This window comes from Peromyscus eremicus, chromosome 1 (assembly GCF_949786415.1).
Source record: "Peromyscus eremicus chromosome 1, PerEre_H2_v1, whole genome shotgun sequence".
Lineage (NCBI taxonomy): Eukaryota > Metazoa > Chordata > Mammalia > Rodentia > Cricetidae > Peromyscus > Peromyscus eremicus.
Genome location: NC_081416.1, coordinates 158,310,665 through 158,321,525, shown reverse-complemented (window position 1 = coordinate 158,321,525; position 10,861 = coordinate 158,310,665). Strand labels below are relative to the sequence as shown.

At 44.9% G+C, this 10,861-nt stretch overlaps 1 protein-coding gene across 2 annotated transcripts; it reads left to right on the top strand.

Moving 5' to 3' along the window:
• Nucleotides 1-286: 286 nt before the first annotated feature.
• LOC131920896 (zinc finger protein 30) lies at nucleotides 287-8,493 on the top strand. 2 transcript variants are annotated; one of them, XM_059275373.1, is made up of 4 exons: nucleotides 287-1,303; nucleotides 3,306-3,432; nucleotides 4,395-4,490; nucleotides 7,127-8,493. In XM_059275373.1, exons 1-4 carry the CDS (start codon nucleotides 1,130-1,132, stop codon nucleotides 8,491-8,493), a joined length of 1,764 nt encoding a protein of 587 aa, XP_059131356.1. In that variant the 5' UTR covers nucleotides 287-1,129. The 2 variants fall into 2 exon arrangements, with proteins under 2 accessions (XP_059131356.1, XP_059131348.1); XM_059275365.1 differs by having other exon boundaries at nucleotides 4,392-4,490.
• Nucleotides 8,494-10,861: the final 2,368 nt, after the last annotated feature.

Genomic DNA, 10,861 nt, shown 5'->3' with positions numbered 1-10,861 from the left:
GTGCCACCGCTGCAGCGCTGAGGCCACCCACCCTCCGGTGGGTCCGTCCGCTGGGTGAGCCGGGCTAGCGCGGCCTATGGTCTTCTCCGGGACTCGAGGGCGGGGTCCGCTCTGCGGACCCCTGGGACTTGGGTGGTCATCCGTGGGTGCAGCCAATCGTGCTGCCGCGCTGCACCTAAACCCCGGCCTGGCCGTGGACAAGGACCGAGAGGGAAGTCGGGGACGGATTGGCACCCTGGGGACACCCACCCTGTGCAGGGACCTTAGATGTCGGGCAGGCCTCGGGGAGCTGAGAGCCGCGGGACACCTCGGAACTAGAGGCCCGGCAGCCCCAGGGATGGTAACCTGGGTATCCACTGCACAGGCTGTGTCCGAAGCAGCAAACTCGGACACAGGTGACTGTGGGCTGTCTCCAGTCTCCCTGTCGCTTGCTGTGGTGCGTGCGGGTGGGGTCAGCCGGGACCCCTGAAGCGTGGAAGGGGGCTCTGACCAAGTTCAGAAAAGCGTGGGGGTGAAGCCAGAAGACGTGGTAGCACACGCCTGTGATCTCAGGATTTGGGGGGTGGAGGCAGGAGGATAAGCCAGTCAAGGTCATCCTCCGCTGCCTGACATTGGGTTGCGAGAGACCCATCGGAAAGAAAAAAGAAAGAAGGCCCGGAGTGTCCTGAATCGCTCGGCCTTTCCAGGCCCGCTGGTCTTGGGAAGAGGCTGCTTCTGTTTAAAAGCGAGATTGCATGAGTTTCTGGTGCTTCTGTGAAATATGTCTGAATTCTTAGGACACCGGCTTAATTTCCTTCCCTCTGAAAGCCCTCTGTGAAAATGTTTCATTCACGAGGATGAGGAATTCAAGGCCAGCCTGGGCTACATTGAGACCCTGTCTGAAAAGTAAAAAAGACAAAAAAGAATGAATTATTCATTGCTCTGGGTCTGAGAATTTCCCTACATTTTCAGTGAGCGGAGACCTGATCAGAGGATTTCTCTTTTAGTGCAGTGCATGATGACCTGGGTGCATACTGAAGTCTCAGTTGCCATGTTTTGCAGCTGATTTCCCTATAGTTTGGAGGAGGACGTACTTCTGTGTAAGCTGCCTCCCACCTCTCACACTTTGTGTGTTGGAAAGCCGGGTTGCATGTCAGAAGAGAGAAATGGGATCCTCTGGTTTTTAAAATTTGGAAGCTCTGAGGCGGTTTTGATCTCATCCTGCAACTCTCCCTCCAGCCCTAGTCTCTGTGAACTGCTTCTCCAGGGCATGATCCTTGAGGAGGGACAAGCCGGTTCTTGCAATTCTAGAATCATGGCTCATGTAAGTTGGTTTCTCTGTATCTGAAATTCTGTCTTTTAAAAAAAAAATTACACTATTTATTTATTTATGCTGCCTGTGTGTGCTTGCACATACGGGCATTAAGCATGCTGTGGCACACATGTGTGTGTGCATGTATGCACATATGGGCATAAGCATGCTGTGGCACACACATGACTTTCAGAGGACAACTTTTGGAGTTGGTTCTCTCCTACTTTGTGTGTCCTGAGAGTGGACCCCAAATCCTCAGCTTCCCATGTGGGTCCCAGGGATAAAGCTCATGCACTTATTTATTTGTGCTTATTCATTTTGTTGGGGGGGGCACGTGCCACAGGTGTCTGTGGAGGTAAAAGGATAACTTGCAGGATCCAGTTCTCCTTCCACCACGCGTGTCCTGAAGATGGAATTCAGGTCACTGGCTTGACCGCCTTTACCCAGTGGATGCTCTCGGCTGCCCTGTCCTTTTCGTTCTGTCCAGTTGTACAAACTCTCTCATTGGTTATTTTGAAACATCCTAACAGAATCTGACCCTACAGCTGCCCCCCAGTCTTCTGTTACACTGGAGAAAGGAGCCTACTCTGTGCCCTTCTCTCCATCTCCATCCAGGGTGCACTGACCAAATCGGGAGCTTATTTGATATGAACCCCTGAAAATCAGAAAACTCCTCCTTACAGAATCACTGCTCCCACAGAGTTACATTGTGAGCAGTTACTCCCTGTAATTTAACTCTTTCCATTACTGACTTAGCGAAAGACAATATGTAAGGCAGAGTGTTACCTGTTTTATTTTTGAAATATTTATTTAATTCTATTGTATATGAGTGTGTCTGAGTGAATGTATGTGCACTGCGTGCATGCTGGAGCCCTCAACGTCAGAAGAGGATGTCAGACCCCTTAGAACCGCCAGGTGGGTTCTGGGAACCAAACGTGCGTCCTCTGCAAGAGCAGCAAGAGCTCTTAACCTCTGAGCCATCTCTCCAGCCCCTTGTAAACATTCTCTCAAGATTTTATTAGTAATTTTTATGTGTCTGTGTGTATGTTTGCAAACGTGTGTGTTATGAGTGCTCAGTGTGAGTGCTGGGAACTCTGGTCTGCAAGGGCAGCAAGCACCGTGGGTCTAAATGAGAATGGCTCCCATAGGCTATTCAAAAAAATAAAACGATTTATTTTACCATTTATTATAGTATAAAACCCGGGGACAAATATAAGATAAGAACCCGAGACAGTCACCACCGCCAGACACACCCGCCATCGTTTGCCTCCCGGCTCCTAAAAGGCCTCCCAACCTTCTGGCCCACCTTTTCTTCCTGGAGGACCGCTCTTTCTCTTGTCCTGAGTCTGCCAAGAAAAGGAAGCGAGGAAAGATTAATTCTGGTCAGCTGAATGTGAACCAAACGCTCTGTTCAGTTGGACAACAGACCATGACATAAACAAAATTAGCATAACACATATATTTGAATACTTGGTCCCCAGTTAGTGGAAATATTTGGAAAGGATTAAAAGGTGTGGCCTTGTTGGAGGAGGTGTGTCATGTGGATGAGCTTCGAGGCTTCAAAAGCCCACACCAAGCTCAGGTCTCTGTCTCTGTCTCTGTCTGTCTCTCTCTCTCTTTGTGTGTGTGTGTGTGTGTGTGTGTGTGTGTGTGTGTGTGTGTGTATTTTTCTGTCTGTGTGTCTCTCTCTCTTTGTGCGTGTGTGTGTGTGTGTGTGTGTGTGTGTGTGTGTGTGTGTGTGTGTTTCTGTCTGTGTGTCTCTCTCTCTGCCTGCTGCTTGTGTGTCAGGATATAAAGCTCTCAGCTACTGCTTAGAGCCATGCCTGTCTGCTTCCATGATGATCATGGACTAACCTTCTAAAACTACAAGGAAGCCCCCAATTAAATACTTTCTTTTATAAGAGTTGGCTTGGTCATGGTGTTTCTTCACAGCTACAGAACAGTAACTTAGACACCCTCCAGTACATTTTATCCCATTTTATCTTACACACGGTACACGGGCTTGTCATTTCAGAGTGAGGTGATGTTCAGAGATGTGACTGTGAACTTTTCTCAGGAAGAGTGGGAATGCCTGAATTCCTATGAGCGGGATCTGTACAAAGATGTGATGTTAGAGAACTACAGCCACCTGGTGTCACTGGGTAAGTTCACCGAAGACCGTTCCCACAGTGCAAGCTAACAGAATGGGCACCTCTGTGAAATGCTTTTATGATCCCACATAATACATAATTAAAATTTAAAAAATAAGTTTTAAAAGGATGGAGTTGTATGAGTTTAAATGGAAATAAAACCATGCCTCTGCCCTTGATATTAAAAGAATTCCAGCTCTAATGTTTTTCTACCCTGATAGCCATCTTTGTTTGGAAGAATTGACTAAAAGATCTCTTTTTATCCTGGACAGATGGCTCATAAGTTAAGAACACTGGCTGCTTTTGCAGAACACATGGGTTTGGTTCCCAGCATCCACAGAGTATCTCACAACCATCTGCAACTCCAGTTCTAGGTCATCCAACACCCTCTGATAGCCTCTGAGAGCACCACATGCACATGGGACATGGACATACATGCAGGCAAAACACCCAAACACATAAACATAAAAGTTAAAAAAACTAAAACAGAAGAAAACAGGGCCAGTAGAATATTCAGTGAATAAACGGGCTTTCTGGTAAAACAAACAAACAAACAAAAAACTGAAACAGCTGGGTGGTGGTGGCGGCGGCGGCGCATGCCTTTAATACCAGCATTTGGGAGGCAGAGGCAGGTGGATCTCTGAGTTTGGGGCCAGCCTGGTCTACAAAGCGAGTTCCAGAACAGCTAGGGCTACACAGAGAAACCCTGTCTCAAAAAATCAAAATAGTAATAATAATAATAATAATAATAATAATAATAATAATAATAAATAAATAATAATAATATAAACAAAACTCTGTGTGCTCCCCCACCCCACACAGAAAGTCTCCTGTACTTTACCTTGCATTCCACATGTACACTACACCCCTGATCCTCCTTCCTTCTCCTAAGTACTAGGATCACAGCCGTGTATCACCCCACCTGGCAAATAGATTCATTCTTTACATGGATTCTGTTCTGTTCTTTCAAGCAGGATGTTCCATCTCTAAGCCAGATGTGATCACCCTGCTGGAACAAGGGAAAGAGCCCTGGATGATTGTGAGGGATGAGAAGAGAAGGTGGAGCCAAGGTGAGTGAGCACTCATCAGGCAAAGGCAATGTGTGACTGACGTACACCTGCTGGTTGGAGGATGCAGCTGAGATGCTGATGATGGGCAAGATTGGAGGGTGCATGTAGACAGACTTTTCTTTTTGGGCCACCAACTCACAAAAAATGACGCAGAGACTTATTAATAATGTGAAAGCTTAGCCTACAGCTTAGGCTTGCTCCTAACTAGTTCTTATAACTTACATTAACCCATATCTTTAATCTATATTCTTTTATGTGGCTTGGTTACCTTTACTCTGTATTGCCCATCCTGCTTCCTCTGTGTCTGGCTGGCAACTCCTGGCATCTCTACCCTTCTTCTTCCCAGAATTCTTTCTGCCTTGAAAAGCCTGCCTAGCTGTAGGCCATCTTCCTTTTTTATTAAACCAATCACAGTGACATTTCTTCACACAGTGTAAAGGCATAACAGATACATCCCTGAGATGCTGATGGGAAGGTTGGAGGATGCACCCTTAGATGCTGATGAGGGAGGTTGGAGGACGCACCCTTAGATGCTGATGGGGGAGGCTGGAAGATGCACCCTTAGATGCGGATGGGGGAGGCTGGAGGATGCACCCTTAGATGCTGATGGGAAGGTTGGAGGGTACACCCTTAGATGCTGATGGGGGAGGCTGGAGGGTGCACCCTTAGATGCTGATGGGAAGGTTGGAGGGTGCACCCTGAAATGGTGCATGGGGAAGAGACATGAAACTTGGAAGAAAACTTAGATCTTTTCAGAATGAGTCACCAATGGCCTTTCCTCCACGCTAGGTTGCCGTTGGTTTCTTCTCTCATTTCCCTGCCTTTTCCACACAGGCAAGCTTTCTTGTCTAGTGAGAATGATTTTTCCTGTGCCTTATATATAATTTCTTTGTAGATAATCTTGTGGTTTAACCCCCAGGATTAAGTCCAAATTCATTTTATTTCGTTTGTATAGTTGCTTTGCTGGAATGCTTGTCTGTGCACCACTTGCATGGCTGGTGTCCACTGAGGCCTGAAGAGGGCGTCAGATCCCCTGGAGACTGGAGTTACAGGTGGTCATGAACCACCCTGGACGTGTTGGGACTTGAACTCTGGTCCTCTTGAGCAGCCAAGTGCCCTTAACTGCTGAGCACCTCAACAGTCTAAGTTTTCTTGTCTAAGATAAAGCCTTACAATACAATGAGGCTGACGGTGAATTCCTCTTCCTCCTGTCTCAGATGGTCTCTGGTCTGGGACTACAGGTGTGTGCCACCACACCCACTTTGTATTTCAGTTTTTATGTGTGTAATTATTGTTTTCATCTCATGGAATTTATATTTGTAATGAAGTCATATAATAAATGGGGGTTAGAAAGATGGCTCAGCTGTTAAGAGCATTGACAGTTGATACACAGGATCTGGGTTTTGTTTCTGGCACTTATGCCATGGCTCACAACCATCTGTAACACCCATTCCAGGGGACACGGTGCCCTTTTCTGGCTTCCAAGTGCACTGCATGCACATGGTGCACAGACATACATGTAGGCAAAATGAATGTAAAAGTTAAAAAATAAACAAGTACATGCTTGTGTTAGGGGTGTGCTCAGTGGTTGAGCATCTGTTTAACCATGGCCTTGGTCACCTGCACTACACAACCAGATAAAACAAAAAATAAATGGCTTATTAATATCCTGAAATGACTAGGTATGGTGGTTCACTTCTTTAGTCCCAGCTCTTAGGAGGCAGGTGGATCTCTGGGATTTCAAGGCCAACCTGGTCTAATAGCAAGTTCCAGGCTAGCCAGGGCTACATAGTGAGACTTTGTCTGGGAAAAAAAATCCTTGTAAGTATTAGAAGAAACATGAATAGGATAAGGATATGGAGAACTGGAATGAGGTTTAGGGATTAGTGAAGTAAGTTTAGGGAGAATGACCATGAAAATAGAACCAATCTGAAGAGGCTCTGGTTGGCTAAAGATGGGATTGCTTGAGTGTCAGTTCACTCAGCTGTGATGCCTTGCAATACATAAAGTGTGCTTTATTCATAAAGGCAGTTTTGGTTTTGTTTGTTTGCACTGGTTGTGATGGTGCTGTGGATGGAAGCCAGGGCCTCACATGCCACCCAGGCGCTCTCCCACAGCCCCAGCTGCAGAATCCCTGGTGCCTGTTTCTCACCCTCTTTAGGGTCTTCTTAACTGTGCTTACTTCTCCAGCAATTCAATGTGCACATGTAACTAGTGATTCCAAAACATTCAACTTGAGTTTCACAGAAGAGGCTCTCCTTAAGTAGCTTCAGTTGCTTGCAGGAATCTGAATTCAAGAAGTCAAATTTGGGAACAAATAGTGCTAACTCCTGGTAGCAGAGTCTGACTGTTTATCTACAGAGGAGGCCCTGCTTGAGACTGTTCACAATGCCAAATAATAATAATAATAATAATAATAATAATAATAATAATAATATAGTATAAAATATATTATATAATATTATATAATAGTAGCAATATTTTGAAGACTAGGTCTCATCATGTAGCCTGGTTGGAACTCACTATATAGACTATGCTGTCCCTGAACTCACTGAGCTCCACCTGCCTCTGTCTCCTGTGTGTTGAGCGCACTACACTCTTTTTATTTTCAATTATGTGTGTGTGTTTGTTTTCAGATCTGGAAACCAGATATAGCAGTAAAGTGTTGTTTGAAGAAAAGAATCTTTCTGAAATTAATTTATCTCCATGGGAAATAATGGAGAGAATTAAAAGGCATGGCCTCGGAGACTCCTTTTTTGGGAAAGAATTTGAATATAAAATGTTTAAAGAACAAGAGGGTTCTCACAGGGTATATTTCAGAGAAGTGACAAAAATCACCCCTGGAAAAAGACCTATGTACAGAAAACGCTCATCTGTTGGTCTCTATAAGAAAAATCATAACAGAGCAAAGCCCTACGAATGTGGGGAGTGTGGAAAGGCTTTCAGAGTCCGCCAGCAACTTACTTTCCATCAGAGAATCCATACCGGTGAGAAACCCTACGAATGTAAAGACTGTGGAAAAGCCTTCAGACAGTGCGCCCACCTCAGTCGACATCAGCGAATTCACACATCTGATAAACTCTATGAATGTAAGAAATGCGCGGAGATCTTCACGTGTAGCTCAGACCTCCGAGGACATCAGCGAAGTCATATTGGCGAGAAGCCGTATGAATGTAAAGAGTGTGGGAAGGCCTTCAGAGTTCGAGGACAGCTTAGTCTCCACCAGAGGATCCACACGGGCGAGAAGCCCTATGAGTGCAAGCAGTGTGGGAAGACCTTCAGGCAGTACGCGCATCTTACCCGGCACCAGAGGCTCAACGGTGCTGGCGTGCACTACGCGTGTAAGGAGTGTGGCCAGGCTTTCCTGTGCAGCACTGGCCTGCGGCTGCATCACAAACTGCACACAGGAGAGAAGCCGCACAGCTGTAAGGAGTGTGGGAAGGCCTTCCGTGTGCGGCAGCAGCTCACCCTCCACGAGAGGATCCACACAGGTGAGAAGCCCTTTGACTGTAAGGAGTGTGGGAAGACCTTCAGCCGCGGGTACCATCTGACGCTCCACCAGAGAATCCACACCGGTGAGAAACCTTACGAGTGTAAGGAGTGTCAGAAGTTCTTCCGCCGTTACTCGGAGCTCATTTCCCACCAAGGTATTCACATTGGGGATAAGCCGTATGACTGCAAGGAATGTGGGAAGGCCTTTAGACTCTTCTCACAGCTGACTCAACACCAGAGTATTCATTTTGGTGAGAAGCCCTATAAATGTATGGAATGTGAGAAAACTTTCAGACTGCTCTCACAACTTACTCAACATCAGAGCATCCATACGGGTGAGAAACCTTACGGCTGCAAGGAGTGTGGGAAAGCCTTTCGGCTCCATTCATCACTTATTCAGCATCAGAGAATCCATTCTGGAGAGAAACCGTACAAATGTATGGAGTGTAAGAAGGCCTTTAGACAACACTCACACCTCACCTACCACCAGCGAATTCACAAGGATTCTTAAGGATTCTTTAAAAAAAAAAAAAAAAAAAAAAAAAACTTCTTTTTTTAAAAAATTTATTTATTTATTATGTATACAGCGTTCTGCCTGCATGTATGTCTACATGCCAGACGAGGACACCAGATCTCATTATGGATGGTTGTGAGCCACCATGTGGTTGCTGGGGATTGAACTCAGGACCTCTGGAAGAACAATCAGTGCTCTTATCCACTGAGCCATCTCTCCAGCCCTCTTAAGGATTCTAAATGTGTTAAGGGTCATTAAAAAATTCTAGAAGAAAAGGGTTTTAATCCTTTTTTGCTTCGTGCTCACAAGTAATGGCATACAGGATTTCAGTCAGAGGAAAAAGTGTTAAACTTTAGGAAATTCTCTCTCGAATGGAATTTCATGGAAGGAGTGAATGTATGAAAGCTATCTATATTGTATACCTGAGCACACAGCCAGGACACCAACTCATTTTTAAAATCAATAAATAAAAAGAACTGTCTGTGTAAGTTGTATCTCAAAGCTAGTGAAAGTTGTTGCAGTTAACTGGAGAGTTTCAGCAGAATCAGCCAGAACATATAATAGCGACTCTAGAGTAGGGGTTTTCAACCTGTGTGTCACAACCCCTTTGGGGGGCAAACAGTTCAGTGGCCAAATTCCAGTTATGAACTAGTAACAAAAATAATTTTATGGTTGGGAGTCACCACAGCATGAGGAACTGTATTAAAGGGTTGTAGTGTTAGGAGAGCTGAGAACCACTGGGCTAGGGGTTAAGACCATTGAGTGGTAGACTGTCTTGAACTTGGTAGTGAGTAGGTCAGGCTGGCAGCATCCAAACCAATGTAGAATAATAAAGAATTCTGTGCCTTCTAGCGTGACAAACTACAATATCGACACTAACTAAGCACTGAACCTCTAACCCATACAGCTCTAACTCCCAATTTAGAGAAAATAAGGAAGAGAACAGATTACCTGGTAAAACAAGAAGCAGCGAACCTAAAATGTGACGAATTTACTTGGTTTTCAACCAGCAAAGTGACATTAAGAGAGGTAGTGCTTTTTGAATATTGAAAAAGACTTGAAAGACGTAGGTCAGATGCACTGGGAGTTCTTAGATCATGAATTGAGTGAACATATGAAACAAGACAGGAAGTTTGTAGAGGAAAGCAGTCACCTGAACTCAGTCTGGAAATTCATGGACTAAACCTACATGATTTAATATGGTGTCACTAGCAACATGCTTAAAGTCCAGGTATTGCCCCTCCAAATTAAAACAAGATTTAATTTAAAATACAAGACTTTGAAGTCTTAGTTCCTGGCTGCTCCAGATGCACTCGGGGATGAGGCAGGCATGCTGTGATGTCAGCTCTGAGGATGTGGAGATGAAAGGATCTGTGGGGTTTGCTGGCTAGCCAGTCTAGCTGAACCCAGGTTATCGAAAGACCCTGCTCAAAAAAAGTAAGGTAGGCAGCAAATGTCCAGTCCACCTCTGGCCTCTCAAACAGACTCATGCACATAGACATCGCATCCTGGGAAGCAGAGGCAGGTAGATCTGAGTTCAAGCCAACCTAGTGTACATAACAAGTTCCAGACCAAACAGGACCACAAAGTGAGGCCACCACCAACGATTAAAAAAAGATTAAGTTAAAAAAGTATAATCTAGCCCAGGTCTTCACAGTCCTTTTTGTGTTTTTAAAGCTTCTACATACTTAGGAGTGAAGTGAATTATGTTTGCAAACTTATGAACATTTAAAAATTACTTTCTCAGAAGTAATAAAGACTTTTATGGGTGGTGATGTCGAACACGTGATTTCCCTGTGGCCACTCTCAGGGCTGTTTCTCTGTACTGCATCACACGATGATCTTTCTACCATAAGTGTAAAATAGAACCGAATTCAAGTGTCTTTATTCCCAGCTAGTCCATTGGCATACTGGGGTCTGCAAGGTATGATAATCCAAAATTTCTCAAATAAAATCTGAAACTTCATAGTATTTAAGACAAATTTCCAGGAAACATACTGTTAGTGCTTTTCCTTCCTTCCGTCCTTTCTTCCTTCCTTCCTTCCTTTCTTCCTCCCTTCCTTTCTTTATTTTCTGCCTGCCTTCCTTCTTTCCTCCCTCCCTCCCTCCCTCCCTCCCTCCCTTCCTTCCTTCCTTCCTTCCTTTCTGGAGAAAGGGTCTCACTGTTCTGCCTCAAACTCACTGTGTTTCAGCCTCAGCTGTCTCAGTGCTGAGATTACAGGCATGCACTTCCAAACTTGGCCACTGGGAGGGTGCAGTTTTTAAAGGGTACTATAGTTAAATGAGAATATTAAGTACTATGTATTAAAAATAGTACTTTTTTTTTAGAAAATGAAACTAAAACCTAATCAAAACAATGAAATAA